Source organism: Mustela nigripes, chromosome 7 (assembly GCF_022355385.1).
Source record: "Mustela nigripes isolate SB6536 chromosome 7, MUSNIG.SB6536, whole genome shotgun sequence".
NCBI classification, from domain to species: domain Eukaryota; kingdom Metazoa; phylum Chordata; class Mammalia; order Carnivora; family Mustelidae; genus Mustela; species Mustela nigripes.
In genome coordinates, this window is record NC_081563.1 from 117,543,468 (window position 1) to 117,570,277 (window position 26,810).

Genomic DNA, 26,810 nt, shown 5'->3' on the forward strand with positions numbered 1-26,810 from the left:
TCACAAGAGGCTACATATTGTATGATTATGGTTCAATTTCTCTGAGTGTTCAGCCACCCCCTTCCATGGCCAATTCCTGGACTTTATTACTGGAATTGTTTTAATTCTGAAATTTTCAATTTATGCCATTCTGTGTTCTTTTTTTTTTAAAGATTTTATTTATTTATTTGACAGAGAGAGATTACAAGTAGGCAGAGAGGCAGGCAGAGAGAGAGAGGAGGAAGCAGGCTCCCTGCTGAGCAGAGAGCCCGATGCAGGACTAGATCCCAGGACCCTGAGATCATGACCTGAGCCGAAGGCAGCGGCTTAACCCACTGAGCCACCCAGGCGCCCCCATTCTGTGTTCTTAACCATCCTATTCTTTCAGCTTTCGTTTATTACTTCTAGTACACCTGTCATTCTACCCCATGGAGACCTCCAGACCTTTTTTTTTTTTTTTTTTTTTTTTTAAGTTTTTTTTTTTTTTTTTTACAGTGAGAGATCACAAGTAGGCAGAGAGGCAGGCGGAGAGAGAGAGAGGAGGAAGCAGGCTCCCTGCTGAGCAGAGAGCCCGATATGGGACTCGATCCCGGGACGCGAGATCATGACCTGAGCCGAAGGCAGCGGCTTAACCCACTGAGCCACCCAGGTGCCCACCTCCAGACCTTTTATCTCTTCTCTTTATACTCTGTCAACCCTCTCCTCGCTATATTCCTATGGAGCTCAGATCATATGGTCTATCACTCCAATTGTTCTCATACCAATATTAACTCTCTTACTCAAACATCTATCTTGTCCACCTAGAAAGACTCCAACGCTGTAATTGTTCATGCATTCCATGCCTGCATCCAGATTATTGAGTATTATTCAAGAAAATCATACAAGTACCACCAAATATGGTTATCCACTTCTATTATGCTCAACTCGGCTTGCTTTCTCTAGGATTGCGATTCATAACGGCATTAATTTCATAGGGCTACCATAACAACAACAACAACAACAGTAAAACACAAACCAGGTGGTTTAAAACAATGAAAACGTATTGTTTTGGCTAGAAGTCCAAAATCAAGGTGTTGGCAGGACCATGCTCTCTCTGAAGGGAAGAATCTTTTCTTGTTTTTTCCTAGCTCTGGCAGGTGCCAACAATCCTTGGTGTTTCTTAGTTTACCACTGTATAATTCCAACTTTTTCATCTGTCATTTCATGATCTTCTTCTTTTTTTTAAATAAGATTTTATTTATTTATTTGACAAACGGAGATCACAAATAGACAGAGAGGCAGGCAGAGAGAAAGGGGGAGGCAGGCTCCCTGCTGAGCAGAAAGTCCAATGTGGGGCTTGATCCCAGGATCCTGGGGTCATGACCTGAGCTGAAGGCAGAAGCTTTAACCCACTGAGCCACCCAGGCACCCCCATGATCTTCTTCTTATCTGCCTGTTTGTGCATCTCTTCTTTTTCTAAGGACTCCAGTCATATTGCATGAGGACACAGCCTAATGACCTCATCTTAACTTGATTACGTCTGCGAAGATCTTTTTGCTAAATACAGTCATATTCACAGATATGAGGGTTAGGGCTTAAACATATTTTTTTGAAGGACATAGTTAAACCCATAACAGGAGCCTTTTCCACATTTCTCAAACCTTGATTCTGACCCCTTCTTACTGTCTCTGAACAGACAGCCTCAACTCCTACTTCGCAGAGAAAATAGAAATTAGAAACCATCAGAATGAAACTTGACTTCCCACCTCACAACCAACAAACCTGCTTTTATCATATGAGTGTATCCCTTCTTCTTATCATTTCATTAAAGAATTGCTGCTTTTCCTTTTTTTTTTAAGATTTTTTATTTGTTTATTTGACAGACAGAGATCACAAGTAGGCAGAGAGGCAGGGAAGCAAGCTCCCCGATGAGCAGAGAGTCCAATGAGGGGCTTGATCCTAGGATCCTGGGATCATGACCTGAGCAGAAGGCAGAGGCTTTAACCCACTGAGCCACCCAGGCGCCCCTGCTTTTCCTATTTAAATTCAATCTCTTAAGAGTTCTTCAGGGTGCCTAGGTGGCTCAATCAGTTAAACGTCTGCCTTCAGCTCAGGTCATGATCCCAGGGTCCTGGGATCGAGGCCCACATCTAGCTCCTTGCTCAGCGAGAAGCCTGCATCTCCTGCCTCTGCCTACCACTCCCACTGCTTGTGCTCGCTCTCGCTCTCTCTCTCTCTCTCTGTCAAATAAATAAATAAAATCTTAAACAAGAGTTCTCCAAACTTGACATGTCCAAATCGGATCACATCATCTTCCTCTCAAAAATGTGTTCCTCCTTTTGTGTTCTCTTTCATTGTTGTTCTTGAATGGCATACCTTCCACCCAGTTGCCCAAGCGAAAAGACCCCACAGGATTCACGCTTGACTTTGCTTCTCCCTTACTCTGTCCATCTCAACACTCCTCAAGTCCTGCCTAACAGCAAATGACAACTTCCTTGGGTTTATACACTACCTGTCTGTGAATGAAGCCCACACTTAATATTTGCACTTAGGCACCCACATTATATTCGTTGATTCAATCCAGTTCGCAGCTGCCTAGAATACAATCTCTTTCCCATCTGAAGTTGTGAAATCCCATTGTTTTACATGCTGTACTTGTATGGTCAGTTTTGTGCATTCTGATGGACAATTCGAAATTTCCCCTTTATTTCATCTCTTTTGATTCAGCCTCTTATATCATCATCCTAGCATTCTTTAGGGTCTTTATTTTCTCTTTCATTCATGCATGGAACTTGAGGGCCTGGTCATTGCCAGGTAAGAGAAGTCAGGTAGAGTGCTAAGCACAGTATTCTGGCACATAATAGGCCCTAGATAAACATTTACAATTGTGATTGTTATTATTATCCCAACCCTCAGCACAGAGTCTGAGCCATAGCAAGCCCTCAATAAAATCTTATTGATTAACAAATGAATGAATGGATCAAAGTTTGTTGGAATGAATAAATATCCCCTCTTCCAAATCCCAGTCCCATTAAATTTGATATTATTATCCCTCTTTTACAGACAGAGAAACTGAGGCTTAGAGAGTTTCAGCTGGAAAGTGATAAAACCAGAACTGGAACGCAGATCAGCCTGACTCCCAAGCATATGGGACTCACCCTTCCTTACTCTGTTTCCTTACAAGTGTACACAGAACCAAAGAACTAGTTGTGGAGTCAGAGTGAAGTCCAAGAGGTGTTCCAGAGTTGTGTTTCCAAACCCTAGAAAAGCCGAGTCCCCCTCCCATGTATGGCCCTGGGACATAGGGATGTAGAAAGGGCTAAGAGATGACATCAGAGCACTAGGAGCCTTACTTCTTTCCACCCCTATGGGCCTCTCATCTTCCCTGTCCTAACCTACATGCTTAGCTATTTGTCCCCAGAAGCTAACATATTGTGTATCCCCAAGGAGAAACTTTTAGGAACAGGAAGGCAAGGTCTATGCCAGGACGGGATTCAGTGGCATGGGGGGCCCAGAGAAGTAGTAAGAATGGTACAAAGAATGCTAAGACCCACAGGAGGCCTGTGTTACCTCTCTGGATGTTAGCTTCCTCATCTATAAAAATGGGGGTGGGCAGTGGAGAGTAATAGTCCTTTCCCTACCTGCTTCACAGGACTGTTGGAGACGCAATAATGATAACAGCTAATATTTATTGAGTGCCACCACTGGGCTGGTCATTGTGTTGAGTGTCTTTCATATCCACACAGGTAGCCCTATGAAATAGGCATATTGTCTACCCCTCCCCACTCCTGACTTCCACCCCCACCTCAACCCCGACAAATGAGGAAACCAAGGTTCATGGAATTAAGTTACCTGCCCAAGGCCTTTAACTCTAAGTGACAGATCCGAAATTTGAAACTGGGCTGCCTTTTGAGCCCTTCAGAGCCGTGAGCATGTTTGTGAACCTCAGCAGAGAGCCTGTTTGTGAACCCCAAGAATGATACATGCTTGGTGCCCTCTGGCACACAAGTGTTCCCTACAAGTCCGTAGCTTGTTTCGATGGGGACTGGAGGTGGATTCTCAGGTAGATATCGTTGTCCAGGGAGGAAGCTGATCAGATAGTTAGGATAGAAGGACTGTTTCCCACACTGGTCTGATTGGATTCCCATAGTCTGAGGAGGAAAAAGGGGAGGGCACACAGTCTGAGTGGCTCTTTTGCAAAAGCAAGTTCCAGGGCAGGTTGAGGTGGGAGAGGAAGCTCCAAGCCAGACCACAACAGTCAACGCAGTGCTCGGGACTGCAGCAGGACAGGACGAGCACAGGGGCTGAGACGACAAGAAGCCCCCTCTGACAGGGCTCAGGCAGGGTGCCGCTCTAGGCTGTCAGACTTTCCAAGAAATCAAGGACACACAGACCAGAAAATCAGCGCCTCTAGGAGCCAGCCCCACCTGTAACCTTCTCGTCTTGCATCTCTCCTTCTCTCCCCTGAATTTCCAGCCCGCCTGCTTCTACACTGCTCTCCCTGTGTCCACAGACCCCTGGTTGGCTTCTCCTGCACCGCCTCCAGACCTGCTCTCCCCTCACACCAGAACTCTGTCTGCTGTGGCAGCTCCTTTGTTTACTGCCGGAGCTCGCAGGCCTGCCATCAGCCAAACACAACGAAGCCTGGCCAGGGAGGGCTAGGTTCCAGGTGCAGACTGGCCCCTCAGGGACAGGTAATGGCCTCCAAGCCAGGGAGGGAGCTCAAAGGTAGGCTGCCCCTTGCGCTGGGCTCTTGTTTCAGGTCCTGACAGCCCAGGTTTCAGGCCTAGAGGGAAGGGACACAAGATCTGCCCATAGCTGGGCAGGAATCCCTACTGTTGAAACAGCTTTGGCTAGGAGCCCTGGGAATCCAAGACCCAGCTGGAGAGAGGTGGGGAAAATGTTGAGGCCCTCTGGGTGGGAAGCAGAGGCCTAGACTCCCTTCCCCTGGTCCTCCCTCTCTGCAGCCAGGCAGAGTCTGGTCCAGAGCCCTTAGAACAAAGATTTGCATGCCCAAATTTCCCAACCAACCAAAGAGCTCTGTTCCCCTCCCAAGCGTTCATGCCTCATGCCCCCTATGGATTCTAGTGGTTAAAGGGAAGTGGGCATCTCCTCTGGGCCAAGCTGGAAACATTGTCAGGATGTGTCTGGCATTGGTCTGTCTAAGGTTAGTGGGGAGGTTACTTATCTAATATATGATTAGGTATATGTATAATATATAATGTGAAAGGGAGGGACTGCAGCTGTTTCTAGAGGTGGAGTGATGGGTAGGAGGTGATTGATGAGCAGGAGGACTGGTAAAGCTGTCAAACTGGAGGGTAGCAGGGCCACAGACAAGATGGTTCAAGGAACAGTGGTCAGTGGCAAAAAGAAGATGCCCCAACGGGGAGGAGGAGATCCCTGGCAGCCCAAGTTCCCCACTGAAAGGTAGAGGGCTCTCTAAATGGTGAATATGTGGGGGAGTGGGGTGCAAATAGGTGAATGAAGTGGGGATGATTTTAGAGGAAATGAATTTCCCAATTTCCCTCCCATGTAGGAATCCATTTCAGAGGCAACAAGCTCGACTAAGGAATGTCAAATCTGTTGCCAGGCCCCAGAGGAGCAGACAAGAGCTCCAGACCAACGGGTCTTTGGAAGGAACGGGAATGGGGTTAGAGGTAGCCATTGGCCCTACTCAGCCTGTACCCTCCCATTTTGCTTCAGGCAATGCACCTCCCTTCCCTGGGTCAGTCATTCTTTGAGGGGTCACCAGGTCCCCTGGAGTAAGCAAGAAATTTGCCACAGTTTTAGTAACAGTTTTGCTTTTTATCTCGTCAATGTACATTTTCATCTAACAGTCTAACAGCCTCACACTCCTCACCCCGGCCCAAGCCCTTACCCCCTCCTGCCCACCCCTGCCCAATCAGCATCTCATTTGCCCCAGCGGCAGGAAGTCACCAGGCACAATGGTGATTCAAAAGAGAGGGCGGCACCTGTGGGCCCTCCCAGGAGGAGCCCTCCCTGGAAAGTCTGGAAACCAGAAAGGCCCAGGTAAGGAGAGGTTGAGGGCTGAGTCTCATTGGAAAGCAAGGTCTCCTGGGTCTCAGTCCCATTCAGAGTCTGTCTCCCTGGGTCTGTCCCTGCCAGTCAGAGCAGTAGAAGGGCAGAAATCCTCAGACAAGGGGACTTGGAGCTAGAAGGGAACCTTGAACCCAGTCCCACTCAGAGAGTAAGAGCAAGGCTGTTGGGAACCCCCTATCATGCAGACGGTGTAGAAGCTTCTGGCTGCTGCTTCCCAGGTTCTCTGATTCCAGGAGTGCAGGGACGGGCTTTTGTGACCAGCATTCTGGGACATGCCACCCAGGAAGACAGCGGGCCAGTGCTGCTACCTGCAGCCACAAGACTCCACGACCATGTCCTCATACTGCTTATAGACCACGTTGTTGGCAGAGTCAATGAAGAGGATGCTGATGGGACTCAGTCGTGTGGGCACACAGCAGGTTGGCGGTGTAGACTCGGGGTCCATGGAGTTCATCAGGGTCTGGATGACTGCATGGTTCGTGGGCTCCAGGTGGGAGCGCAAGGGGAACTCACATAGCCCCTCGCAGTGGAAGGCCTCGTACTCAAGCGGTGCAATGATCCAGTCATCCCAGCCCATGTCCTTGAAGTTGACATGCAGCGCCTTCCGACTGCAGCGGGCCTTGGGGTTCTTGCTGGGCCGTTTGCCCTGGCGCGTGGCCAGCGGGGCCCGCCTTTTTCGCCGCTGGCTGAACAGGTACTCATACACAGTCTTATCATCTTGACCCGAGCGGGCCTTAATCTCATTAAAGAACAGGTCCCGTTTCTTGGTGCGGCCAAATACCAGGAACAGGGCCTTCTCGTGGACCTGCCTGGCAGCCCGGTCAAAGCCCAGGCCACGGAGGTCCACGGCCCGGCCCCGTTCCCAGGCCTCCAGCTCCAGGCACAGCTGGGCCGAGTTCTTAAAGTTTCGGAAGAGCTTCCAGATGTCGAACACCTCCCAGCCAGATCCGTCCAGGCCTGGCACGGAGCGCACATCCAGCAAGGCTGCCGGCTGCCGGCCGCTGGGGCAGCTGGACAGCTTCAGCTGGGCAGCCCGCCCGATGCCGGGGGCCACTGGCTTGGCCGTGTCCGAGGGCTTCTTCCGCAAGATCCGCAGCTCGGCCCCTAGCAGCCCATCCTTCTCCAGGGCACTAATGTCAAACACGTACCTCTGCTTTCTGACCACAGGACCTCGGTCATCTAGAGAGAACACCCAGAAGTCATTCCCTGCAACCTCACCAAGAAAGCCAGCCACCTTGGGGCCTCAGGGGAGGGCCACGGCTCTCTCTGCTCTGGAGACAGCTTTCTTTAACCTCTCCCCTACTCTGACAGAGGCCAAGACCCAAACCACTGAGAGCCTTTTTCAAAATAAGGGAGCTTCCTAAACGGCAGAGCAAGTAGGGTTGTTGCTCCATAGATGTGACTGTGGTGATTTGAGCAGTTCTGGGTGTTTGTGTCAAGGACAATGCATATCAGACATGCCTCAGCCTTAGAACTGCTGCTTCATCTCCCTCCCCATCTCTTTTTTATCTTATATGATATCTCATAGGAGAGATAGATGGGTATTATAATGAGCCCTATTTTTTCCAGAGAAGAACCGAAGTCTGAGAGGATTAGAACTGGAACTATAGTCTAGAACTTTTTATACCCAACCCTGAGCTACTCCCACTACACCTTAAGGAAGATCTTGGTGTTCTCATTCTACAGATGCGGCACAGGAGGGCAAGTGACAATCCAATTTCCCCGGCTTCCTAGTCTAATGATCTTGTTGTGTGCATGTCTTACCCTGCTGGGTGTATGAGCGTGTGTGTGAGTGACAGCTAGGGTGTGTGTGTGTGTGTGTGTGTGTGTGCGCGTGTGTGTGAGCATACAATTGGGCTTAAATGTGAATACAAAAGGTAAAGTATAGTGAGTGACGAGTGTGTATGATTGTGCTCGTGTGAATATTTGAAGGATATGTATATATATGTGTGTGTGTGTAAGATGATGCTGTATGTACATGTAAGAAGGTGTGTTTTACATGTGTACATGTGTGTTATTCAGCATATATGTATAAATACAAGGCTGTATGTGTGTGTGTGTGTGTGTGTGTGAGAGAGAGAGAGAGAGAGAGAGAGAAACTCTGTAGTGTGTCCAAATCAGCATGCCCTCCTTCCTAAATACCAATTTGCCATTGGGAAGCATTCATACATTGCTCTAGAAGGTGACTAATTAGGCCTTTAAACTCCCCATCTCCCCCTCTGCAAGCTCCCTTAGAGCTGGGGGGCACAAGGACTTATTTTATGAGCCCCCAAGGGGTCACAGCTTTCCCTTGCTGGGCAGGCAGCCAGGCCACCTCCCCCACCCCAGCCAGACCTGCTGCCTCCCGCTTCCTCCCACCCTGTCATTCCCCCACAGGCCAGCTCTAATGAGGAGCCTCTCCCCATCTCTGGCCCCTCCCCCACCCTGCCAGCCGAAGTCCTAAGCCTCCCAGAACCAGAGCATAAGAGCTATGAGCAACCCTGGCAATGAGTAATCCATCTCCCTCTTCACACTTACAGGGAAACTGAGGCCCTGAGAAGGGAAGAGTCTTGCTGAGATCACACAGCAAGTGGAGAGGGAAAAGCCAAAACAGTAATGCTAGGTGAACATAGAGTGAGGTGAGGGGAATGGATACCCTCCCGGGTTGATGATAAAAATGATCTGTGTTTAGGACAGGACATAAAGTGTTCATTTTTGAAGGACTCTCAGAAATCACCCAGTCCATCCCCACCATCGAGTTGTGCAGATGGGGAAACCGAGGCCTCAAAGGGAAAAAGAACTCTCTCAAGGTCACATTGCAAGTTAGACCCTAAGTCTGCCACACCCCACACCATATATTTAAATGTCATTCCATGATTCCAAGATGTCCCATTTACTGCCTTCACCCATCCCACCTCCTCTGTCCCCTAACCTGAAGGCAAATTTGCAGAACCACGGGTAACTGGAGAGTAACTTCTCTCCCTGCCATCTGGGAAAACCTACAAACCTCTGGAGCCTGGAAAGTCTGGCCAACCCACCTTGGAACAGAGCATGGCCTGGTAGGAGTCTTAAAGTGTGGTCCCCAACTCTGCCACCAACTGGCAGGTCTTGTCTCCTGTCCGGGCTTCAGTAACCCCCTCTGCACCTTGCAGGCATTGGCTCTGACCCGGCCTGGGACCGGGCATGTGGGAGGTAAGTCCCAGACACCACCCCAGGCCGATGCACACAGTCTCTCCCACCGGTGCAGCAGAGTCGGGGCTCTGAAAGGCCCCTCCACGCATGCAGATGCCCCTCCCTCTCAGCCGAGCCCCTGCCACCCCACCCCCTCACCTTGCCCTTTGTCAATAAAGCTGGTGATGGTGTTGGCCAGGCCAGCCTCCAACTTCACGCTGCTGTTGCCTCCCTTTCTGTCAGCATCAGACAGTGTCCTGTACAGCGAGAGCATGTACTCGTGGGGCGTGATGGGGGGCGGGCGGAACGGCTCCTCGGGCTCTTGAGGGGGCCTGGTCTCCCTGGCCTTCTTCAGCAGGAAGGGGCTGGGGACAGATCCTGCCTTTGGAGGTGCCTTACCCCCAGGAAGCTGTCCTTTTGGGGTCACTGTCCGCGTTGCCGCCTGCCTTGTCTGGGGAGGGTGTCCTGGCTTGGGTTCAGGGCCGCCCGATCTTGGGGGCAGCTTTTTGGGTTCATCCTTCTTGGGCTGTGTCAGGCCTCCTGTCTGCCCGGTGCCCCCCTTTGCCCTGGCATTGGCGGCGGCCCCCCCACCATAGCTGTGACCCCCTGGCCTAAAGATGCTCCGGGCCAGAGGGGGCCTCTCCTTGGCTTCTGCTTTGGCCAAGCCTGGCCTGGCCCCCTGGGGTCTCTGGCCCAAGTCAGGGGCACCCAACACAGTGCAGATGATTTCCAGGTCCAGCCAAGCCAGGTGCCAAAGCAAGAAAGTGAGGAGTTTGGGGAGTCTCATCCTCTGGCCAGCCTCTGAATGACACCAGAGAGAAGGACGGCAGCAGCGAAGGTGACTCTGGTCTGGCAGGAAAAACCATGAACGGAGTGGACCCTCAAAAGCAGCGGCAGCAGCGGGAGCAGCAGAAGGAAAGGCTTTCTCCTCAGTCTGAGACTCTTTAAGTCTGCCGGGCGTGTGTTTGTATCCAGTCCCATAGTGGAAATGCTCTCGTATCCAGACGTGCACCGTCTCCAGTCAGCAGCTGAAAATAACTCGTTCTTGAAAGGAGAAAGCCGACCGCCCCCTTTCTCCTGCACAACTGACTGAGGGCTTGAAGGAGGCTTGTATAAGGCTGAGGGATTTTTCCAAGAAGGAAGAATGGCGTAATGCTGCCTGTGTGCTCCAGTTTTTTTTTTTTTTTTTAAGTTTTGAATCCTTTCCAGTGAAAATACTTCACACACACACACATGCACACACACACACACACACACACACACATGCCTGCAGGTGCTCAGAAAAATCTTTTACAAACCTGAACTCAGGAATTGGAAACGGAATTCCAACCCAAACCAATTTAATTACTCTCTGATGTCATGCTGTCTAAACTCATTTAAGTGCGATATATTTATGTGAAAAAAATCACCGCTGCCCTTTCGAGGCCATGGCTCACGGGGGGCTCTTGGCACAGAGCCCCGCGGCAGGGCTCTAGGCTTAGGGGGCCTCTCAGCCCATGGAGCAGACTCAGGGGGTCTTCACCTCCACCTCCAGGGGCAGCCCACCCCACCTTCCTGAGGAGAGATACTAAGGAATGAGCTCAAGATCTTAAGCCCCAGAAGCATGGGGAGTGTGGGTTTTCAGTTAAGTCCTTGGGGTGTTTTAAAGCAGTTTCAACCCCTGCGTCTAGTCTGGGGCCTGATTTGTTGTTGGGGGGGCAGCACAGAGGGCAGCATTTACCCACAGTTGCTTTTATTTTAATAAACTTGTGGTGACCCAGAGACAAAAAAATGTCTGTCCCCACTGCACCCCTCCCCTCGAGTGCCACTGATGGAGTTCAGATGATTTCTTCAGGCTTCAGGGGGCACTGCCACCCCCAAGCCCATTCCTTCGATGGAGGCAGGTCTGGGGTGTACCTCACTACCACCCCAGCCAAGACAGATGCCTGAGTTCTGTTGGGAAGGACTGGCTGAGCCCAGAGGCTGCAGCCTCAGCCTAGGGCAGCAGCGGCCCCTGCAGGACACTGGAAAAATGACATCCCCCTTGATGTTTTTCAGGTAGCTCTGGAAAAAGTCAGAGTTTCAGCAGGACTCCTGGGGAGAAGCTGTTCCCTTCACCTGAAATATCAGCTCCCACAACTGGAGGAAGTCCTCCTCATCCTGAGAGCTTCAGCTGAAAATCCACCTCCTCTGGGAAGCCCTCCCTGATCCCCAGATAGGACAAACTACCCCTTCTTGTACCTGTCGCCATGACACTTGTCACACTGTAGGAAGCAGCGTAGAAGGAGTAATCAGGAAAGCTTCCCTCTTAATCTGAGATCCTTTGAGCCTGCTTAATGGGGATCTGTTCTCACTCTAAGGTCACCAGATTGGTTTCTCAGCATGATCTGGCACAGAGTAGAAACTCAGCGAGTGTTTGATGAATGAAGGTTGAGACAGGGCTAGAGTGTCCAGGTGCTTGACCAGCCTTTTCATAATGATGCTCCTGGATCCTCACTGACCTTCAGAGCACAGCAGCATAACTTGGCCATTTCAAGCTTTCTGTGTGCTCCTGGGCCCTCATACCCTGTAGAGCTCCAACTCCCCATCTCAGAGGACCAAAGCACCATCAGACATTCTTTGGGGCAGCTTAAAGAAAGAGCTGAATTCATTACTCTCCCCCACCCCCAATTGCCCACATTCACAATACTCGGTTTCCCTTTGGCTTGCCCACACTGAAGCAGTCATCTCTGACATTCCTCCCTCCTGTCCATCCCCCACTGCCTCACTATCTCGGTCCTCACCACCTGTTCTACTATAATTACCTGGTAACTGGCTTCTAGACATCCAGGATCTCTCTGTTCCAAAGCTCCCCCTCTCTAAAACTTACCTATGGAAAAGTGCCAGCTCATGTACCCTCTCCTCCAGGAAGCCTTCCCTCATCCACCAGAAAATATGCACTTCTGAATTGCCATCCTACCTCTGTGCTCCTGCCTGCTTTGGCAGCTCAGACCTTACCCAGTCCTGCCTCTGCCCCCTGTTTTGAACAGTTTATCTCTTCTACTCTGTGTATGTACCTTTTCCCCATGTTTTGATTTTTAAATTTTTTTTTAATTTTTAAAGATTTATTTATTTATTTGGCAGACAGAGATCACAAATAGTCAGAGAAGCAGGAAGAGAGAGAGGGGGAAGCAGGCTCCCCACTGAGCAGAGAGCCCAATGTAGGGCTCGATCCCAGGACCCTGGGATCATGACCTGAGCTGGAGGCAGAGGCTTTAACCCACTGAGCCACCCAGGCACCCCTCCCATGTTTTTAAAATCATAACTTAATCCCTGACAACTGAAATAATTTATTGAAATTTCTGTCTCCCCCATTAGATGATGTCTAGACTGCACTATATTTATCTCTCACTTATCTCCAGTGCTGGGCACGGGGTCCAGCACATAGCAAATTCTCCGTGTGTGTGATACGGATGAATAAACCTCTAAGTGGCCCTTATATACAAAAGCCCATAATTTTCTACCTCAAGGTATAATGACTTATGGACCTGTCATGACTTCCCTGATGGACTCTGAGTTCCTTAAAGGAAGGAATTCTGTCTTGCCCCTTATCAGGCACTTGACAAAATGAAGGGATGAATGAATCAAACAACAAAGATGTCCCAGCACATGGTTTGATAAGGAGTAAGGGCCCCTAGAGACATGCTGGCTTGGTATCCTGGTTCTGGCAGATGCTTTCATGCATTGCATGATTTTTGGAAACCTCTAAGCCTCTCTGAGACCCTAAACAAGGATCATGACGGTATCACCTCCCAGGGTGTTTACAGAGATTCAGTTAAATGAATCATAAAAGGTATCAGCCTAGCACCTGACAAATATTCATAATAGATACTATTTATTAAACAGGTAGTCAAATAAATGAGACTCTGGCCCTCATAGTCCACTGTACTTTGTACCTTACTTATCTTCCCAATAATCCCACGATGAAGGTGTTCCTGGTATCTGCGCTTTGTAGATGAAGAAAGAGAAGTTCAGAAAGGTTAAATTGCTTTTTAAGCTGAATTCCTGCTTTGACACATTTTGTGCCAAAGAATCCTAACCTGGTCCGTAGAAACACAAGAAGATGTAAAAGGGTGGTGGGGTGATTCTGGTACTCCTGGCTCTCAGTCAAGGTTTCATCCAATGGCCTGGGACTTTGGGAACATGGAGGAGTCTCAGAGCAGGGCTGGGACTTTGGGGACAGGGAAGAGTCTCAGAGTAGGGACCACTGTTTGGATATCAGGGAACTCCAGAAATGAGATGAGAGCAGGGAAAGGGGACTCGAGCTTGATGAGAAGGCTCTCGCCAGGGAAGAACCCAGGGGACCCATGTGGCTCTCACTATAAAGGTGACTAATCACTTCAGTCCCCTCTGGTAATTGCAACCAGATGCTGCCGTTGGCAGGACTTCAGTCCAACATGTTTAATTACTGGGATGCAGAGTCCCTTGGTCTCCCATGTCCCCCTACCTCCCCTACTCCTGTCAGCAATATTAATGTCAAACTTGAGGTAGAGGACGGGAGCCTTGGGAAGCCACCAGCATAGAAATAATCTTCATGGTTCCCTCTGCCATGCAGAGCCTTTAACTTCTGTATGTTTCCCCATCCATTATCTCATTGGCGGTCCACAAAACATCCTCTTAAAGTTGGTGGGCAGATTATTATTATCCCCATTTCTCAGATGAGCAAACAGTGCACTGAGTAATAATAATAATAATCCTTTGCTTTTTTCAGGCACTTAGCAGTTCTTACAGTGGTTTCATATCCGTGATGCTATCACGGACAGAGCCAGTCCGGCAAAGCACAGTGGCTTACAGCAGAGCCTCTAGCCTCAGCTGGCATCCTGCCTGTGCCTCTAGCCAATTCAGTACCCATGAATATTCATTCATTTATGGACTTAATTATTCAGCAACTCTCTGTTGGGTGTCTATCATGTGATAGATCCCACACCTGAGCACTGAGTTAGACAAGACAACCAAGTCTGTGCTTTCATTCTAATGGAAGAGACAGATAAACCAGCAAACAAAAGCATAATTACGGAGAGTTCTAAATGCTGTGAAGAAAAATTAAGTAGGGTCAAAGGAATGTCTGTTTTAGATAGGAATGTCTCTGTGTAGGGGTGAAGTTTGAGCAGAGATCTAGATATAGTGACGGAATGAGCCATGCAAAAGACTGGAGAATGATCATTCCAGGTGGGAGGAACAGCATATGCAAAGGCCCTGAGGCAGGAATGTGCTCCACATATCTACCAACCAAGAGAACTTGGTATGGCTGAAGTGGAGTGAGCAAGCAGGAGAATGATAGGAGATGAAGTAAGATAATGTCAGGACCACTTCAAACATGACCTTGCAAGCCAGAGAAAGGATGTTGAATTTTATCTTTACTGTGCTGGGAAACCCAATGGAGAGTTTTAAGAAGGAAAGTCTGATCTGTAACATGATTAAGAGCCGGGCTACCTACCTTTAATTCCTGGCTCCCCATTTCACCAGCTGTGTTACCTTAGGATAATTTAATCTCTCTGTGCCTCAATTTCCTACTATATAAAATTAGAATAATAATAATATGCTTACCTCATGGAATTGTTATCAATTGTAAGTTCATAGAACAGTGTCTCATGCATAGCAAGCAGTACATAAATGTTACCTATCATCTATAGTTTAAAAAATTTTTTAAAGATTATTTATTTATTTGTGTGAGAGAGAGATAAAAAGAGAACACAAGCAGGGGGGAATAGAAGAGAGAGGAGAAGCAGGCTCCCCACTGAACAGGGAGCCTGACGTGGGGCTCAATCCCAGAACCCTGAGAGCATGACCTGAGCCAAAGACGGACACTTAACCGACTGAGCCACCCAGCCATTCCCTCACCTATATTTTTTCAAAAATCACTTCCAAGGGCACCTGGCTGGCTCAATCAGTAGAGCATACAACTCTTGATCCTGGGGTTGTTAAGTCTGAGTCCCACATTGGGCATAGAGATTACTTTTTTAAAAAATCACTTCTCTGGATCTGGTTTTTTTTTTTTTTTTTTTAATTTATTTGACAGAAAGATCACAAGTAGGCAGAGAGGCAGGCAGAGAGAGAGATAGGGAGGCAGGCTCCCTGCTGTGCAGAGAGCCCGATGTGGGGCACGATCCCAGGACCCTGAGATCATGACTTGAGCCGAAAGCAGAGGCTCAACCCACTGAGCCACCCAGGCGCCCCTGGATCTCTTTCTTTGCCTATAAAATTAGGATAAAAATGTCTTTATTTATTTATTTATTTATGTTTAAATATTTTATTCATATATTTGAGGGAGAGTGAGAGAGAGCACAGAGCAGGGAGGGGCAGAGTGAGAGGAAGCCAACCCCGCTGAGCAAGCAGGCTAATGCGAGGCTCAATCCCAGGACCCCGGGACCATGACCTGAGCTGAAGGCAGCCACTTAACCAATGGAACCCAAATATCTTCTTTTTAGAACTAAATTGTATTTACATATGCAAAGCACCTTTCTTTCAGTGACCGGCATACGGTAAGGTGCTCCATAATTTATAGTTAAAAAAAAAAAAAAAAAGGATTCGGTTGTTAATATGCTAACCTTGTTTACAAATGAGGAAACTGAGTCTCAGAGAAGTGAAGTGACTGCCACAAGATCACATAGAAATGCTAGAGGCAGGACTCAACGCAGACACAGGACTCAGAATCCAGTGCTCTTCCCTCTAGAAGGAAGGTTGATCTTTCGTGGTATCACCCTACATGCTAGGGTTTTGGATGGGAAGAGGGCCCAGAGTCCCTGACCCTCCATGTTTGTTCTGATCTGTGGAGCCTGACCTGTTCCCATCAACGGAGCCCAGAGAGCCCCAAAAGAACAGAGTGACATAATCCTCCCGTTCCCTTTCTGGTTTGCGTTGTTTAAACTTCCCAGGAGCTGCCACTCCTTGGGGCTCTCCCCTAGTGAGCTCTCAATGGCTCCCCCAGCTGAGCTCCTCGGGAACTGCATCTGGTCAGAGCCAGGGCCTTCTGTCACAGGTCCACCCATGCCAACTCCTATAGTCTGGAAACTGTGTGTAGGTGTATGTATGTTTCTGTCTGTTGCAGGTGTGGGGCATGAGCAAAGTAACCATAATTTTTCACTTTTATTCTTTATCTCAAATATTTTTGTTTTAAAAGTAATTTAAAAATCCCTTCAAAATTATACATCTTAAAGAAATAATACAAATTTGTGATAAAAAAAAATTTGAACAGTAGTACAAAAGAATAGGCAGAAAAGCCCAGTTCTTCTAGTCTTTTCTGGAATCAACCACTCTTATCAGTCTCCTGGATAACTTTCTATACAATATGAGATATTTTTAGAAACTTAAAAGATTTTATTAATTTATTTGTCAGAGAGAGAGAGAGAACACAAGCACGAGAGAGAGAGAGAGAGCTCAGGCAGAGGGAGAAGCAGGCTCTCTGCTGAGCAAGGAGACCGATGTGGGACTCGAACCCAGGACCCTGGAATTATGACCTGAGCCAAGGGCAGATGTTTAACTGACTGAGTCACCTAGTCACCCCTTAAAAACTTTTTATTGAAGTATGATATCCATACCAAATATATTCTAATTCGAAATTAATTCATGCTTATTGTAAAAAAAAAAAAATTCAAACAATACCAAAGCTTTTTTTTTAAGGTTTTTTATTTATTCATTTGACAGAAAGACGCTGCGAGAGAGGGAACACAAGCAGGGGGAGTGAGAGAGGGAGAAGCAGGCTTCCCACTGAGCAGAGAGTCAGATATGGGGCTCGATCCCACGACCCTGGGATCACAACCCGAGCCCAAGGCAGATGCTTAACCAACTGAGCCACCCAGTCACTCCAATACCAAAGCTTTTTAATTAAAAGAGATTAGTCCTTTCACACAGCTCCCCGGTCTCCGTCCCTAGAGGTAACCACAGTTAATATTTGGGATGTGAAAACCTTATTGTCATTCTTAAACTCTGAAAGCTCAGATTCTTTTTTTTTTTTTTTTTTAAAGATTTTATTTATTTATTTGACAGACGGAGATCACAAGCAGGCAGAGGCAGGCAAAGAGAGAGGAGGAAGCAGGCTCCCTGCTGAGCAGAGAGCCCGATGCGGGGGCTCGATCCCAGGACTCTGAGATCATGACCTGAGCCGAAGGCAGCAGCTTAACCCACTGAGCCACCCAGCTCAGATTCTTGCTAGAGTTCTTCTACTCCTCCCTCCCTCCCTTCATCTCATCTTATCTCCTATGTTGCAAATAAAATTCTAATAGAGAAGTATTATGTATCCCCGTTTTGTAGCTGAGAGATCTGAGGCTCAGAGAGGGCCTCAAGGACACAAGGCAGAGCCACAAGTTCAACCCCAGGTGAGTATGTCTGCCTCCAAGCCCAGTGCTCTTTCCACCATGTTCCTCCACCTGATTCCTGTCTGAATCTTGGAGCTTAGTTGCTGTTACACCTGAGGCAGTAGGTAAAATCTCAGGTTAAAATATAAGTAAGGGCTCATTTTTTTTTTTTTTTTTTTTTTTTTTTTTTTGAAGAAGGAGAGGACCTGGTCCTATGGGAGCTGTCACCAAACATCCTTTATTGCCCAAGTCCGGAATGGCAGTGGAAGGATGCCGCCCACTTCGAAAAATGTCAAGCTTGGATGAATTAGCTACTTAGAACTTGACTTTGTCAGTAAGAAGGGGCCGGGACTAGAATAAGACTTGCCCCCTGCGGCAGGGTCAGGACCAGGGGGAAAATTTGCAGCAGATGAAAGGGTCTGTCTTATATATAATTCTCCAATCCAAGAAAATTCATACAATCCTAGGGGCAGAATCAGCAAGAGGAGCTCCTGGAGGAAACCCCCAGCATTCCCCTAACATGGTAGGCTCCTGTACACTACTGTGACATGCATACTGCTTGGAATTCCCTTCCTGCCTTTCTCTGCACAGCAGATTTAACCTTTGCCATCAGGTTACGGCATCACTACCTCTCTGAAGGCAGCCACTCCTTCCTTCCAAAACTTACCACACTGTGTGTATGAAACATGTTATTTTCCTGACTCCCATGTGAGTCCGTGAGCTGAAGCTCTAGGCAGGGTCCATGCATTACTAATCTGTGGGTCTCTTCCAGTGTCTAATTCAGGATTTGGCACATAGTAGGTGCTCAATCAATATCTGTTTAATGAGGAAAGAGTAGACTCAGATGGGCAGCAGCAGGTGGTTCACAATCTACTGTAAGACACTATATACTTTTTGTGTCCCGAGCTCTGCTTCGGACTGGTGGCTTGGAGTGAGAAAGGGAGGAATGGCTGGGATTTTTTCCTCAATTTCTTCCCCTCTGTCATCCTCAGCTCGAGGTGTTGACATGGAGAGGAAGATGGGGAAAGGAGTGGCAAAAGTCTTCTTTAAACTCTTTGAACAGCCATAACGTGGCTGGCTTTATGCTTTCCGGGTCTGGCTGATGTTTATAGCTGCTCCTGCCCATCATCAAAACTTCATGGGGTTCTTTTAACAGGCTCTTTAGGGGTTCCCTGCTGAGCCCCTGTCCTGAATTCCCCCTTAGCAAAGGCCTCTCTGTTGCCAGTGGTCATTTGTCTTCATTCTTCTGGGGTCTCTTTTTCCCTCTAGGAGGCCCTACTGAACAGGAGCCAGGATGGGCCTATTCAAGCTTTCTCTCACTTAGCCCATATCTGGCCTACAGAAAACATTTCCCGGGGTGCCTGCGAGGCTCAGTTAAGCAGCCAACTCTTGATTTTGGCTCAGGTCGTGATCTCAGAGCTGTAACGTTGAGCCCCAAGTTGGCTCCATGCTGGGAGTGGAGCCTGCTTAAGATTCTCTCTTTCCCTCCCTCTGCACCCGCACCCAGAAAACAAACAAACAAAACATTCCCTGACAAATTCTGGGAGAGCAGGCCAACTCCAACACAGCAGCACTCTCCTGGGTCTGCCACCAAAGCAGTTATCAGACTTGTCTCTTTTTGCTAGATTTCCCAGGCAGGAGGAAGATCGAGTCCCTGTGTTCTCCAACTGCAATGGGGGATAGATTTGGCACCTCAGACCCTTCTGGAAGTTCCCTCTTTCAATCACCTGTTTAGAGCAGTTAAATCTTCTCCAAGAAGGGTGGGGACTCACAGCCAGAAATAGCTCCACACAACTTCTCTATCCTCTGCTCTCTTAACCCCATAGATAAGGGATTTAAGAACTTTAAAATAGGGACCCCTGGGTGGCTCAGTGGGTTAATCCTCTGCCTTCCACTCAGGTCCTGATCTCGGGGTCCTGCGACCGAGCCCTGCATCAGGCTCTCTGCTCAGTGGGGAGCCTGCTTCCTCCTCTCTCTCTCTCTGCCTGCCTCTCTGCCTACTTGTGATCTCTGTCTGTCAAGTGAATAAATAAAATCTTAAAAAAAAAAAAAACCCTTTAAAATAGATTTTAGGCTGTTAGGGGAAAAAGGTGTTGTTTTTTTTTTTTTTAGCACCTCACTTTGAAATTTCACATATATAATTCTAAAAAGAAAGAAAGTCAGTCAGTGCAGGCAGCCTCTTGGCATGGAATAGGGAGAATATCTATAAATAACAAGCAAGGCTGGGGTGCATGATCCATATTTTAGCCCCAGGAGAGAGTTAGGATACAAAGCATGTTCCAGAGATATAATTTGGAGCATAAAGAAAGAAGCCCAGTTCACCTGAAGGGAACCAATGCTGGTTTTCTTTCCACAGATCCATCTTCTCTCCCTTCAGTGCAGGCTCCTTTGAGGACCTCTCCCTACTCTGGTTCGTCAGACAGATTCAACACAGCCAAATGGATTAATTCTTTCCTCAGACGGCACTAGGGCCTCAAGCAATTCAAGTGATGTGTATGATTATTCGTTTGCTTGTCCCAAAATTTCTTGGCACTTTGAAGAACATTTGAAGGCCGATGTATTCTCTAAGTCTGGAGAACCTCTGGCCGGGGGGAATATTAACCACCTTCACACATCACTGAACTCCACTTTCTGCTCTGGCCCAGACAAAATACCCAGTTGTACTACTTTATGTTTTGATACAATTTCCAACTTTCTCTTTTGCTGGGTGAATGAATAAACAAACAAGGGAATGAATAAACAAATCCCCCCTTTGCAAAGACTGAGATTGCTTTGGTTTTAATCCCTTCTACTACATTTACCCTTTACTGGTAGTATGAAACCTGTATTCACTCCTCATGGTCTTTAAACATATTGAATAGTTTGCTGATGAATTTTACGTTATCAATCTTTGTAATACTGAGGCTGACTTGATTCATTCATTCAATGGATGCTTATTTAACACCTACCATGTATCAGGCTCTGTGCTAACTGCTGGGAATAAGTCAGATCTAGTTTCCTCGCCTCGTGAAGCTTAAACTTTTAAGGTGGAGAAAGATAGTAAGTCAACAAAAAATGATAGTAAGTGGGAAATGTTATGAAAGAAACAGAGTACTGTGATAGAAAATGATAGGATAGGGGCGCCTGGGTGGCTCAGTGGGTTAAAGCCTCTGCCTTTGGCTCAGGTCATGATGCCAGGGTCCTGGGATCGAGCCTCACATCAGGGTCTCTGCTTGGCCAGGAGCCTGCTTCCTCCTCTCTCTCTCTCTCTGCCTGCCTCTCTGCCTACTTGTGATCTCTGTCTGTCAAATAAATAATCTTTTTTAAAAATGATAGGATATTATATTGAATAACATGGTCACGGAAGATCTAGCTGAGGAAGTATCATCTAAGCTGAGGCCTGAAGGAGGGAAAGGTATCAGTTAAACCTGGGGGGGGGGGCGGTCTAGGTAGAAGGCATAGTATATGCAAAGACCCTGAGGCAAAGAGGTTGTTTCTTTTCTCTCCATTCCAAATATTGTTGTAGTGAACATTCTTGCACAGTTCCCATTGCAGGAGTATTTGCCTGGGGTGGATTCCCACACCACTGATTCTTTGCATCTTTTTCTCTGTCCAGTGTCTTGGATGTTTCTTCTTTTCTCCCTAGTTTGCCTTTCAGAGTCCTGGTCCTCCCCCTCCTCCCTCCTGCCCTCCACTTACTTTTTTTCTCAAAGTAACCGTTGAGAACTTTTTCTGTTCTTATAGGAGAAAAGATACACTTATCGAAGTGTTTCCTTGTCAGGTTCTTTTGGCTGCAGATTGTGTTTCACTCCTACTGTCCATTCATCCATTCAACTATTCACTCAGCACTTACTGAGCACCTGTTTTGTACCAGGGATTGTGCTGAGTGCTAGAGATACACAGCCTTATCGGCGCTGCTCAAATGTGTCCCTGATGTATCACCTAAGGTATTTGCCAACATGCAGATCCTGGGGTTTCACCCTTGGTTTACTCACACTCTAGGGATGTCACACTCAAGACTTTGCATTTTAAAAAGATCCCTGATTTTTTTTTTTTTTAATCCCAACTAAAAATTTAGAACCACTGAATGTAAAAGAGACAGGTAAATGAAGTTTACTTTTCTAAGATGTTTTGGATGATAATGCATTCATAATTTAAGCACAAAACGCTACGAAATAACAGTGGGTCATACAGGTTAAGAACGAGTTCCCTTGAGAAAGTCAGGTTTACACAGAAAATTAGACAAACTGCAGTTCTCCGGACTAAAACATTCACGCAGATGCCACTCTGTGCAAGACGTGCGCAAAAAAGTGCTGTGCGGCCGAACAACACTGAGTATGCTGTAAGTGTCGTGTTGCCTGAGGCTGCTTGGGGCTTCGCGATCTGAATGTGAAAAAACGCAAGAACTGGTCTCCCAGCACGTTTTATCCAGACCCAAGCGCGGGTTGCAGTCCGATTTGTCGGGGGGAGCAGTGAGCAGGCGCACGTAGAACCAGGCCCCAGACACATGCGCAGTGTGTAACTCCGAAGCCAAAACGGGGATGATTGAGGGCAAGATTTCTCAGTTACCAAGACTTCCCTTACTCGAATTCAGCACCCCTGGCTGTCGTCATCTCTGGCCAGGGACTCTTTCATCTCTTAATGTAATCCCACTGTTCCTTCTGGGCCACTCCAGTAAGTCGGATGCCAGTACTCAACATGGCGGCAGCCCCCGAAGCGGCGCAATCCGACTACGGGATCCAGGCTCCGGGGGCGGGGCTCGCCGCCCCGGCCGGAGTCGGGGGGGCGGGGTCTTGGCCGGGACCCGGGGCTGGGCTCCCGCCCCCGGCCGGGCCTTAGTGGCTGCATCTCCCGCTCCCGTGCTGAGGATCACGCTGGAAATCGCGGGAGCCGAGCGTGGTGAGGTGGGGCCTAAGGGCAGGCGGGAGGTGCCCGGGTTAACGGTCCGAGGTCCGGAGACGCTCCCGAAGAGGGCGCCTCAGGGAATCCCGTTCGAGCAGCGGCTTCCCATTCCCCGGGACGAACCCGAGGCCCAGAGCGGGTCTGGGACCCGTCCTAGGGATTCCGGCCCCTTGCCTACGCCTCCAGCCGCGGCCACCACTCCGCGCAGAAAGGGATCTTCCCGACCCCCGTATCCGCAGCTGCCGGGTCCGGAGGTGTCAGGAAAAGGCGCTGTGCTCTTCGTCCTGCGCGCGTCTCGCTCCCGGCTCCCAGAATTTTGCGACTCCCTCTGTCCTTGGGGCTTTGCACGTGATCTGTCCTAAAGCCCAGTCGCACCCACCGCCCCGCTCCGGAACTCTGGCTCTCCGCGACCCGACTCAAGTATCACTTCCTTGGAAACATTTCCCAGCCGCTTTCTGCAGGCGCTGTTAATTCCACTGCTTGGTTTTTGAACTCGTTGCACGGATTTATTTTCCTGGCCACTTGTACACCCGTGCACTTGGGATATTATGCCTTGCCTTTTGTCTCTAGATAACAGAGCCTGGCACATGATGACACTAAGATTTCCTAAATAGTCACGAAGTGTCGAGTGCCACTAAATGTATTACAGGTGAAGGCCCGTTTAATCCTCACAGCAATTTCATAAAGTGGGTTCTATGTCTTCACATTTTATGCATGAAGAAACTGAGGCATTCGTAGATCATTTTGCCCAGAGTTCCACAACTAATTAGTGAGTGGAGCTGGGAGGTGAATTCTAGTCTGTGAATCCCCAGAGCATGTGATAATTTCACTGGATTGCCTTTGGGTTTGATAAATGTCTATTGAATTGGTTTTTACTTTAACCCCGTGTGTTATGGTGGGCACGGTTATGATGTGCATTTTGACTGAGAGGGCTTGGAAAGAAGATTTGATATCCCCAAATATAGGGAGTGAGATTGGGACAAAATCCCGGCCAGAACCTACTTCCTGCCCTATGTTCCTCAGGCACACTCTACCTTTCTTTGCTCCTTTTCCATCAGAGAGCTGCAGACCTAGACCTCATCATTTCACAGGCTTTAGAAAGTACCCCTCACAGAGCTGTGATTTCATAGTTCATGATTTATGAGGCAGCTTAATGTAATGGATTAAGCCTGGAGTTTGGAAGCAGATTGGGGTTTCATGCTTGCTTGGCTACCGGTCATTTATATCCCTTCCATTTTCTGAGCGTTATTTTTCTTGTCTGCAAAATGAAGACAATGATCTTACCTCAAAGGGTTTTTTGGTGAAGATTGCAGGTAATTGTTTTGAGAAAGTAAAATGCTATATAAGCCACATGATCCTTTTTTTGCTTTTTAGAAGGTTATAGAGCTGTGAGCGTTTTGTAAGACCATTGATGATGTGGATCACGATACCTAATGCCCTTATATTCTTTCATTCGGTCAGTCGAATATTTAATGTGTTCCTACTCTATACCAGGCACTGTTTTAGGAGCTGGGAATATAACAGTCAATAAAACTATTCTTGTACTTGGGAAATTTACATTCTGATCAGTATATTACACATAATAATCAGATAGCGACAGCACGTTATAAGGTAAATAGAAATACCAGTGTGTGGAGGAGTGGTGATATTTTATATTTGGAGGTTAGGGAACAACTTTAACTGAGAAGGTAACACTTGAACAGAGATCTGAAGGTGGTAAGGGAGTGAGCGAATCAAGAAGATAATTGGAGGAAGAGGCCCAGAAATGAGTGGGTGTCTTGGTGTGTTCCAAGCACATGCCTCGAGGAAGGCTGTGTGACTGGAGAGGAGTAGGAAATGGAATTAGAACCATTGGAGGCTGGGATCAAATAATTAGGAGCCTCGGGGCCATGAACATGATTTTGGATTTTCCTCTGAGTAGCCATTGGAGGGTTCTGAGTTGCATAATCTGTCACCGTTTTATTTATTTATTTATTTTTAAAGATTTTATCTATTCATCTGACAGACAGAGATCACAAGTAGGCAGAGAGGCAGGCAGAGAGAGAGGGGGAAGCCGGCTTCCGGCCGAGCAGAGAGCTCGATGCGGGGCTCGATCCCAGGGCTCCCTCCCAGGACTCTGGAATCATGACCTAAGCCGAAGGCAGAGGCTTTAATCCACTGAGCCACCCAGGCGTCCCAATCTGTCACTGTTTTAAAAGATCCCTCTGAATACTCTGTTGAGATAGAACAAATTCTAAAGTCAGGGGTGGTAGCATTACAACAGTCTAGGAAGCTTTTCCAGTAATCCAGATGTATTAATTCTTTATCACTGGGCAAGAAAACACCCCCAAATTTAGCAGCTTGAAATAGCAATCGTTATCTCACACAATTGTAAATTAGAAATCTAGGAGCAGGGCACAGTCAGGTTAAGTGTCCGACTCTTGGTTTTGGCTCGGGTCCTAATCTTAGGGTTATGGGATCCAGCCCTGCACTGGATTCCTTGCTTGGGATTCTCTCTCCCATGCCCTCTGCCTCTCCCGCTCATGCTCTCTCTTTCTCTTTCCCTCTCTCTCAAAATAAATTTTAAAATCTTAAAAAAAAGAATCTAAGAGCAATTTAGCCGGGTGTTTCTGGCCTAGGGTTTCTCAGGACCCTCTCAGGAGATGGCAGTCAGGTTCCTGGCTGCTTTGCTCCCAAGATGTTTCCTTGCTGCAGGGCCTTTTTCACAGAGCTGCCTGAGTGTTCTCAGGACCTGGTGGGGAGAGTAAAAAGAGAGAGAGAGAGAGAGGCCATAGTGCCTTTTATGACCTTTTCTTAGAAGTCATTTCTACTTTATTCAGCTTCATTAACTTTATTCCAGTTCCTACCCAAGGAGAGAGAATTAGGCTCTGCCTCTTGAAGGAAGAAATATCAAAGAATTTGTGGGTGTCCCTTAAAGCCACCACACCAGGCAAGAGAGTGCCTTGGCTTGGGATGGTGGTAGTGAGAGGTTGAAAAGTGATAGCATCTGGTAGAGCCAACAGGTTTGCCGATAGATTGGTTATAGGGTGTGGAAGAATGGAGTAAATATGACCATAGGCTTTGGGCTTGAGGCTCCAGAAGGATGGCATTGCCATATACTGAAATGGGGAAGATTGCAGGAGCAGAAGTCCACTTTTGGACAGGTTAACTTTGAGATGCCTCTTAGACACCCATGTGGAGAAGTTAAACCGGTGTCTGGACTTAGTCTAGGAGTGTAAAGATTCAGAGGGAAGTGTAGCTTGGAGACCTAACATGGGATTCATGGATATCTAGGTGCTATTTTTTTTAATTTTTATTTATTTATTTGACAGAGATCACAACTAGGCAGAGAGGCAGGCAGAGAGAGAGGAGGAAGCAGGCTCCCCACTGAGCAGAGAGCCCGATGCGGGACTCGATCCCAGGACCCTGGGATCATGACCTGAGCCAAAGGCAGAGGCTTTAACCCACTGAGCCACCCAGGTGCCCCTCTAGGTGCTATTTTAAGTCAGGAAACTGATGAGGATGAGGTTGCCCCGGAAATGAATGTAGATGGAGGAGAGGCCAGAAGCCTGAGCCCTAGGGCCTCCAACCTTGGGGACATGAGAAACCAGCAAAGGAGACTAAAGGGAGAAGCCAGAGAGGTGGGAGGAAAAAAGAGAGAGGCCTCTCATGGGAGGTTTATGGATGGGGCCACAAGCTTTTTTTTTTTTTGCTTCCCAAGTTTTATTCAAGAACTCATACAAAATATTCCAGGTAAATGAATTTTAATCCTCATCTTCCCCTATCGTGGTAAATATGGAGGCAATGCAACTAATCACGTAGATTATTCTCCTCCAAATATTTTGTGGTGGGATATTTCAAATACTTCTTGGAAAAAGGCACCTCAGAAATTAACAGCCATCTTGCTCTGGTTTACGGAGATTCCCAGGTTTTCCATTCACTCTGATGCTCTCTTGAAGAAACTGCTCAAAATTGGCAGCATCCATGATTCCAATCCATGGAATCCAAAAAATCCATGATTTTTTTAAAAGTTATTTTTATTAACATATAATGTATAATTTGCCCCAGGGGTACAGGTCTGTGAATCATCAGGCTTACACGCTTCACAGCACGCACCATAGCATATACCCTCCCCAATGTCCATAACCGAACCACCCTCTCCCTCCCTCCCTCCCCGCAGCAACCCTCAGTTTGTTTTGTGAGATTAACAGTTTCTTATAGTTTGTCTCCCTCCTGATCCCATCTTGTTTCATTTTTTCCTTCCCTACCCCCTATAACCCCCGCCCTGCCTCTCAAATTCCTCATATCAGGGAGATCATGTGATAATTGTCTATCTGTGATTGACTTATTTTGCTCAGTGTAATACCCTCTAGTTCTTTCCACGCCATTGCAAATGGCAAGATTTCATTTCTTTTGATGGCTGCGTAGTGTATATATATATATATATATATATATATATATATATATATA

General features: G+C 47.6%; 2 protein-coding genes across 15 annotated transcripts in view; one reads left to right on the forward strand and one right to left on the reverse strand.

Moving 5' to 3' along the window:
* Positions 1-5,808: 5,808 nt before the first annotated feature.
* On the reverse strand, positions 5,809-10,239 carry GDF5 (growth differentiation factor 5). Its single transcript, XM_059407974.1, has 2 exons — positions 9,328-10,239; positions 5,809-7,197 (listed from the first exon to the last, which is right to left on the reverse strand). Exons 1-2 carry the CDS (start codon positions 9,953-9,955, stop codon positions 6,323-6,325), a joined length of 1,503 nt encoding a protein of 500 aa, XP_059263957.1. The 5' UTR covers positions 9,956-10,239; the 3' UTR covers positions 5,809-6,322.
* An 11,371-nt stretch (positions 10,240-21,610) lies between these two features.
* CEP250 (centrosomal protein 250) overlaps positions 21,611-26,810 on the forward strand; it is a 51,989-nt gene continuing 46,789 nt past the window's right edge. For 4 of the 14 annotated variants that reach the window (XM_059406871.1, XM_059406875.1, XM_059406872.1 and 1 more), the window contains exon 1: positions 21,624-22,363. In XM_059406871.1, the coding sequence (XP_059262854.1) occupies positions 22,001-22,363 (363 nt within the window). In that variant the 5' untranslated portion in view covers positions 21,624-22,000. Of the gene's footprint in view, positions 22,364-26,810 lie in introns of all 14 variants that reach the window. The other 10 variants (XM_059406877.1, XM_059406882.1, XM_059406880.1 and 7 more) reach the window with 6 other exon arrangements.

Excerpts from the sequence above, each read along its gene's own strand:
- GDF5 (XM_059407974.1), bottom strand. The coding sequence starts at position 9,955 with ATGAGACTCCCCAAACTCCTCACTTTCTTGCTTTGGCACCTGGCTTGG. Across the intron at positions 7,198-9,327 it reads CTTTATTGACAAAGGGCAAG|ATGACCGAGGTCCTGTGGTC; the intron begins GTGAGGGGGTGG and ends TGTTCTCTCTAG.